This window comes from Ipomoea nil, unplaced genomic scaffold, assembly GCF_001879475.1.
Source record: "Ipomoea nil cultivar Tokyo-kokei standard unplaced genomic scaffold, Asagao_1.1 scaffold0980, whole genome shotgun sequence".
Taxonomy (NCBI): domain Eukaryota; kingdom Viridiplantae; phylum Streptophyta; class Magnoliopsida; order Solanales; family Convolvulaceae; genus Ipomoea; species Ipomoea nil.
The window spans coordinates 4,270,636-4,278,598 of NW_017617408.1; the positions used below are offsets into that span (position 1 = coordinate 4,270,636).

The window sequence follows — 7,963 nt, forward strand, 5'->3', positions numbered from 1 at the left end:
GGCAAGGCTATTTATAAAGTCTGGTTTGGGTTCAGAGGTGTTAGTTTTAAAACATCAAAACTACCCAATATTGAATTAATTCACTCAACTATTAATATATTAATTCAATATTGATAACTCTTTATCAATTTCTTTTAAAGTTCTGCCATTACGCTGTGACTTACTTTGCACATGTAAGGTCGGTCCTACCATCAACATAACGTTCTCTCTCTCTCTATATATATATATATATATATATACCTACACATTCTAAGGAAATTAAAAAAACTTAGATCGTAGAGATAGAGAGAGGTAGAAAGATGGGCACTAGTAACTTTGGAACACTTCCATTGATGAGATGCACCTTAGAGAGATCTTCAATTCCAAGAAAATCTAACAACCTCATTTCTAGAGTACTCTCATCTTCTTTCAAGGTGTGTATATATACATATACACACACACTCTATCTGTTACTGTGCATTATATATGTATATATAGATTATAGTGTGGTTAAATTTATGTGTTAATAATATGTAACAACAGCCATTGTTGAGAGAGTTGCAGCACAATGTTCCCACAAGCTTGAAGGAGACTTCTGTGAGATTATTGGATGCCTTTGTTGATTTGGTATATGAATTCAAAGACCTGCCTCGGCTCCCATCTCAGGTACATATATACATATAAATATGGTTAGAAATTCGAGTTTTGACCAATTTCCTCACTACTATAATTTAGGACTTCAGAAACTTTTATCACTTTGAAGGGTATGTACGGTGGTAAAAAAAGATTGAAAATTTTAGAAATTTTAGAATTATGAAAATTGATTATGCCTTGTGTTGAACTGCAACTTAGAGGGCTGAGTCCAACATCCTGCCATAGAAACTGCTGAACAAATATAAAGAAATAAATTTACACTTTCCCTACTACCTATAACTTTTGGGGTATTATATTCAGACATGTTCACTATGTTTTGCAATGTTCAGGCTAACTTTGCTCCGGTAGAAGAGAGGGAAGAAGCTATTGTTGTATACAATATACAAGGAATTATTCCACATGATTTTCCTGAGGGTGTTTACCTTAGAAATGGTATGCAAATAATGTTTTTTTTTTTTTTTTTTTTACTCCACACAGAGGGTATGATGATATGATTGGTGATGTAATTTAAATTTTCTTTATAAATTTTATGAAACAAACCATAATATGATCTTTAGGAGGAAACCCGATATTTGGAGGACTAAAAATAGCAGAATCAGTATTTGGGAAAAGCAGTCAGTTGTGGGTGGAAGGTGAAGGCATGATCCATGCAATGTATTTCAAGAAAGACAGCAATGGACATTGGAATATTTGCTACAATAACAAGCATGTCCAAACTGGGACATTTGAAGTGGAAAAACACAGGAAAAGACCTGCATTTCTTCCCACTGCTGAGGGGGATCTGCTTGCTGTCTTGTCCGCTATTCTCCTAAATTCAGTTAGTATATTACTTGTGATTAGATTCTCTTGCTCTTAGTTCGTATGCCCTTCTCCTAAATTCGATTACTATAGATAGGGATTATCTCTGGCTATACATGTAGCGTAGTATACTTGGTCGGTACCAGGTAGAGCTGGATCAGACCATTATCAACCTTACTGCACACCAGCCCGACCTAAATCTCAAACCGAGTGCGGTTCAACTGGCCTTGCGGAGAGGAGTTGTACCAATTACGTTGCCCCGATCATATTAGGTTGGGACCGATCACCTGACCTGTGGTACTTAGAGCTTTAAGCATGGTCCTCTTAGCCAAGTTTGGGGTAGTCATTTTCCACCGACCAAGTCAGCTTTGAATCCGGTCTGACCTTGGTTTCAGGCGGAAACCATAGGTCTGGTTTCGAGCAGAAACCAAGCCTCTGGTTTCCGCAGCAAAAACTAGAGGTGCTTTGATTTCTAGCGGAAACCATAGTTTTTTTAAAATTAGTTTTAATAAATAAATTTATTTTTAATATTTTTATATTCTAAATAAAACAATTAAAATGTTTAATTATACAATTCTACTCATTTTCAAAAAAATGAACCAAACACACCTTGACAGTTTTTTATAATGCAACCAAACACTAAAAATGAAACTATTTTTATGAAAAATGACTAATTTTCCAGAAGACATGTTTATGGTTTCCAAACACACCATAATAATCAAACAATTATATATAACATCGACAAATATTAATTTATTTATTTTGAAAAAAACATCGACAAATATAATTTTGGATTTTGGTGTAAATTTGAAATGCAGTGGAGATTTGGGAAGTTGACAAAAGAATATGCCAATACGAGTTGTATGATGCATTCAGGGAGAGTGTATGCCATTACTGAGAATCATTTGCCCTTTGAGATTGACATATCTACCCTTCAAACCCTGGGGAGTTGGGATGTCAATGGAGGTTGGACTAGGCCATTTACTAGCCATGCTAAGGTAATAAATTAATATTCTACCTTTTTACTATAAAGTATGATTAATTTCACCCATCAATAATTTTTAATTTTTTAATTTTTATTTTATTTTATTTTATACGATCATGTATGTATGGTGCTAACTTGCAGGAAATGATACAATCAAACATACATAGTGTCGAATTGTATAGATACAATTTATGTATGTATGCCACTAAGTACATTTGGCAATTTGACATGCATGATGCTAACATGCAGTAAACATGTAGAATCAAATGAGAACAAAGTCTTCCAGTAAAAAGTGAGGATGGATATCAGTCGTTCATCATGGGTCATCTATGATTAAATGTTTTAGTTAAAAAAAAAAAGCAAGGTTAATTTTATAATTATTGAAAAAATTTTAAGAATCGAGTTTAATTTATAAATATTGCAAACTTGAAAGTTTAGTAATAGTAACATCCTAACATTTGATTTCTAATGATGGAGGATGTTGATGCGTTACCCAAACCCTCTCCCTTATACACACACTCCTAAATCTTTTTATATTTACAAATTTGCCCAAATATATACTTCATCTACTAAACCCCAAACTCCCCTAATAAACCTAAATTTCACAATTGTTCCTTATTCCCAAATTTTTTTCTATGTTGTTGAGTTCGCGACGTTGTTGTTGGATGCGGACGATGGTGAAGAGATCAATTTAGTTTTGACTTATTTTAGATTGCAAAATTTGAAATATGCATTGTTGACTTGTTGTTTATATTTTAAAAGTTAAATTATAAGTGAAATTAAATAAATAATGATGTGCCTAAGAGAGCTATAAAATGTTCAGGTTCTAAAACTGAACTGAACCAAATTTGAGTTAAAATCAAAATCAAATCAAACAAAAATTTGAAATTGAATGATTTTATTATTTAAAAAAAAAAAACTAAACATGAAAATCGAAATGACCACCCGTAGAGAAAACCATAATTTCTTTTGGATTACAAATTAAAAAAAAAAAATCATTATGCTTTATGGAGTAAATCCTCATGTTGTTAAATTTTTCATGATGTAGAAAGCTCCTCGTAGTGGAGAACTTGTTACGATGGGATTTGATCATCAAAAACCTTTTTTTGAAGTAGGAATTATATCAGGTATAATTCTTTATTATTATTATTATTATTATTATTATTATTATTATTATTATTATTATTATTATTATTATTATTATTATTATTATTATTATTATTATTATATTTTGGGTCTTAAAGTATGGAGTAACTAAAATGAAGGTAATTAATTCAAGGATAAAGTTATTGTGATAAAAAATTTTCACAGAAATATTTTATTACTCAGTATATGATATGATGATAAAATACTTTATTGATTATCATGAATTGATTGACTCTACTGGTCCTAAAAAAGAATCTACTTATTATGCAAGATCATATGGCAAGGTAAAGATTTTTAGTGAAAACGTAATTGTAGCATGATCCTTCATTTGCTTTTAGTTGAATATATATATATATATATATATATGGAATGATTCAGGTGTGGGTGATGCTTCTCGTGCAGTTGTGCGATTGGACGCACCTTAAGTACACATGTAACCCATGCACTTTAAGCACACAAACAAATTAAAGCACATTAAGAACACAAATCACTCACCTTAAGTACACAAACCACGCAACTTAAGCACACAACAAAGCACCTTAAGAACACAAACCACGCACCTAAAGTTTTAAAATGGCTCACCTTAAGTTTTAAACAATTGACGCACCTTAAGCATACAAATCACGCACCTTAATTAAGAAGGAAAACAACGCACCTTAAGAAGAAAAACCACGCACCTTAAGTTTCAACAACTACTCACATTAAGCACAAAACCCACGCACCTTAAACACATAACCCACGCACCTTAAGCACAGAACCACGCACCTTAAACACAAAATCCACGCACCTTAAGCACAAAACCCACGCACTTTAAGTTTCAACAACTACTCACATTAAGCACATAACTCACGCACTTTAAGTACAAAATCCACGCACCTTAAGCACAAACTCCACGCACCTAAAGCACAAAACCCACGCATCTTAAATTTGATCTAGATTACAAAATTATCAAATTGCCACCGTGATTTTTTTTTTTTTTTTTTTTTTTTAATTTTGCTAATCTTGGACGTTGATTTAAGCAAGATCAATGGCTCATATTTTACCGCACCAGAACCTAATTATATATATATATATATATATATATATATATATATATATATATATATATATATATATATACATATATATCACTACTAGATATTATGGAATTTCCGACCACCTGAAAGTGATCTTAAATCAAGTTGAAACCAAAAAGTGGCCGGAAATAGCAACAAAGGTTTTTCCGGATACCAAAAGTGGTCGGAACAAGGCTTTCGACTTGATTTAAGATCATTTTTAGTGGTCGAAAATTCCATAATTTCTAGTAGTGTATATTTCAAAAGGTAAATTAAATTTACTCATTAAGAGCATATACAAATATTTTTATTTTTATTTTTTTTACCATATATCTGCTTACTCAACACGTATTTTATAAAATTCTCTATATATTTTCTAAATAAGTTGTTTAATTTCTTATCATATTTGAAATTAGCTGATGGGCAGAAAGTAGTTCATAAAGCTGATCTCAAGTTCAACAGGTCCACATTTTGCCATGAAATAGGTGTCACATTGAGGTATATATATGTTTCCCAACATATATTCTTTTATTTAAACTTTTCTATTTTTTAGATTTACTTTATTTTTTTGAAAAAATGTATTTGCTTATATTTAACTTTATATTTTTTTGGGGTATTGCTAGGTACAATGTGATATTGGATTTTCCATTATTGTTAGATGCCAGACTCCTCATAAATGGAAAATCGTGAGTTTAATTTTATTTTATTTTATTAAAAATCTAGAAAAAGGGGTCAAATTATTTTATAATTAATGACTCAAAAAAAGAAAAAAGAGAAAAGTTTCGAAATGGATGGCTAAGTGGGTAGAGCGATTCTTGTATCCAAATTAAAAGTCACAAATTTGATTTTTAATTTGCCAATGCCATCTTGGTTGAGCTTGTCACATGTGATTTTTCTAGTGCAGTTTATCTCTCATGTGAATGCATACATTAAGGGAATAGCTGCAGATTTTCCTCGTCATTCAAAAAATATATAAGTGAAAAAATAAAGAATTAAATTAGTTTTTATTTCTCTAGAAAAATGAAAAACTTTTTTTTTTTTTTTTGAAATTAGAAAAATGAAAAACTTATTGAGTTAATAAACACACATTATATTAATTTTGATAAGTAAAATGGTTTGGGAATTATGTTGAATATTTTGTGCAAATATTTTAGGTCTGTGAAATATGATTCGAAAGAATTTGCAAGAATCGGAGTGATGCCTCGCCATGGTGATGCTGATTCAGTGACATGGTTTGAGGTGGAGCCATGTGTTGTATTTCATATTCTCAATTGTTATGAGGAAGATAATGAGGTAATTAATTATTTTATATTTCTTTTGTTAATAACACAATTTAATTAAGTATTGTAATTATATTTAAGAATTTATACTTGACTTTTTATAATACACATGGGGCTTGATCTCAATTAAGTTCGAGTTTGATCTCTATATTTATATATTGTTCACAAGCAATTTAATGAGTTAAGAATAAAAATGTTTTAAACTCGAATTTGCTTTGAGTTTGAGATTTGACCAGGTTCAAATCAAATGTGACCGAGCAACTCTCAAGACTTGTTTGCAACTCTACTCTTTATGCCATTAATATGCAATATGTTGAATTTCAAATGCCAAGTATTTACATTTAAATACTTGAATTATTTTACTTTCCTGCATTATATTTAATAGTCATATACTAAATCAAATGTATAAATTAAAATCATTGATATATCATCTGGTTTAATTTGATTTCTACTTTCTTTGGGGTGACAAAAGGTTGTGGTTATAGCATGTAGAGCTCCCGAATCAATTTTATCTGGACCAGATCATGATTTTTGGGAGACAAAAAATGAGTGGTTTTCCAAAGGATTTAAACATATGAATGGTGCACAAGGAAGTGATGGAGATTCTTCGGATGGATTGTTTTTCACTCGTGTTCATGAGTGGAGATTGAACATAAAAACTGGTCAAGTAAAATCTCGTTTTCTTACCGGGTTCCAATTTTCTATGGATTTTCCCTTCATCAATGAACATTTTACCGGCCTTAAAAATCAATTTGGCTATGCACAAGTTGTTGACTCAAATGCAAGCTCTACCGCAGGCAAGAATTTCATCATTATTATTATTATATTGTTGTTGTTGTTGTTGTTGTTACCAGGGGTTGCATAGAATTTTGATGTATAATATTATATTATTATAAGATTTTTAGTAATACGTACTATTAGGTATAATGCACATAGCATAGAGAGAATGAAAATGGGAGTGAAAGATAATTTCATTATATATACTCAATCTAATGTTTATTTTGTCTATTGTTTTTTTTTTTCAGTTTTAATTATTGAATAAAATTGATCAGACGTTGTCTTTAATTTTTTAAAAAATGACCACTTTACAATTAAATGTGATAAATTTTCAATAATTAAGTAAATTAGATCAATTTTGAACTTGATAATTTTTTTTAACGTCTATAAAACCGTTAGGCATGGCAAAATATGGAGGAATAGGCAAGCTACATCTCGAAGAGGGAGAAGCAAAAGAGTTGATTAATGTTGAGTATCACATGCTCCCACAAAACACATTTTGCACCGGAGCTGTTTTTGTCGCAAAAGCAGACAATACTGAAGAAGATGATGGTTGGATCGTCACATTTGTACACGATGAAAATACCAACAAGTCTCAAGTAAGTATTTATATTTCGTTGCAATTAAACCTAGAATTGACTATATATCATTATAATATATACTTCAACAAATAAAATATACCAAATGAGTTTATTTTATTTTTGATTTTTTGACAATAATATCATTTTCACTTTTGATATAATATTTGTCTTTGATTTTTTTTTTTCCTTTTTAGTCCTAAATTTTAAATAACGTTTCACTAGTCCAAAATATCCAAAATACCCTCTTATGCAATTTTCACAAAGTGAAGGTTTTTCAAATATTTGAAGTTAAATTAAACTTTAAACATTACTAGAAGTCAAATAAAGACTGAACAAATCTAAAATCAAATTCAATAATGACTAAAAGTAAAAAATGTATTTTATACTTGAGTGGCCAAATGTGAAATAAACTTTATTTTGGATTCAAATTCTACATATTAACCATCATCAAAATATTTTCGCAAATGATAAAAGACTTATGTTCTACAAAAAAAAAAAAAAAAAAAAAAAAAAAAAAAAACTATGTTATGTTCTAACCTTTCTCTTCTCATATAGGTTTATATGATCGATGCTAAACACTTTTCAAAGGAACCAATTGCTACGATTACGCTGCCTTGTAGAGTGCCATATGGTTTTCATGGAACTTTTATTACCCAAAATTTAATATAATGTAGCATTTCTTCCTAACATTTCATCTCATGAATGAGG

At 30.2% G+C, this 7,963-nt stretch overlaps 1 protein-coding gene across 2 annotated transcripts; it reads left to right on the forward strand.

Moving 5' to 3' along the window:
• Window positions 1–266: 266 nt before the first annotated feature.
• On the forward strand, window positions 267–7,963 carry LOC109179890 (carotenoid 9,10(9',10')-cleavage dioxygenase 1-like). 2 transcript variants are annotated; one of them, XM_019329365.1, is made up of 12 exons: window positions 267–413; window positions 523–645; window positions 963–1,065; window positions 1,191–1,450; window positions 2,250–2,429; window positions 3,465–3,543; window positions 5,034–5,115; window positions 5,241–5,303; window positions 5,772–5,910; window positions 6,370–6,694; window positions 7,074–7,273; window positions 7,811–7,963. In XM_019329365.1, exons 1-12 carry the CDS (start codon window positions 300–302, stop codon window positions 7,922–7,924), a joined length of 1,782 nt encoding a protein of 593 aa, XP_019184910.1. In that variant the 5' UTR covers window positions 267–299; the 3' UTR covers window positions 7,925–7,963. The 2 variants fall into 2 exon arrangements, with proteins under 2 accessions (XP_019184910.1, XP_019184911.1); XM_019329366.1 differs by having other exon boundaries at window positions 544–645.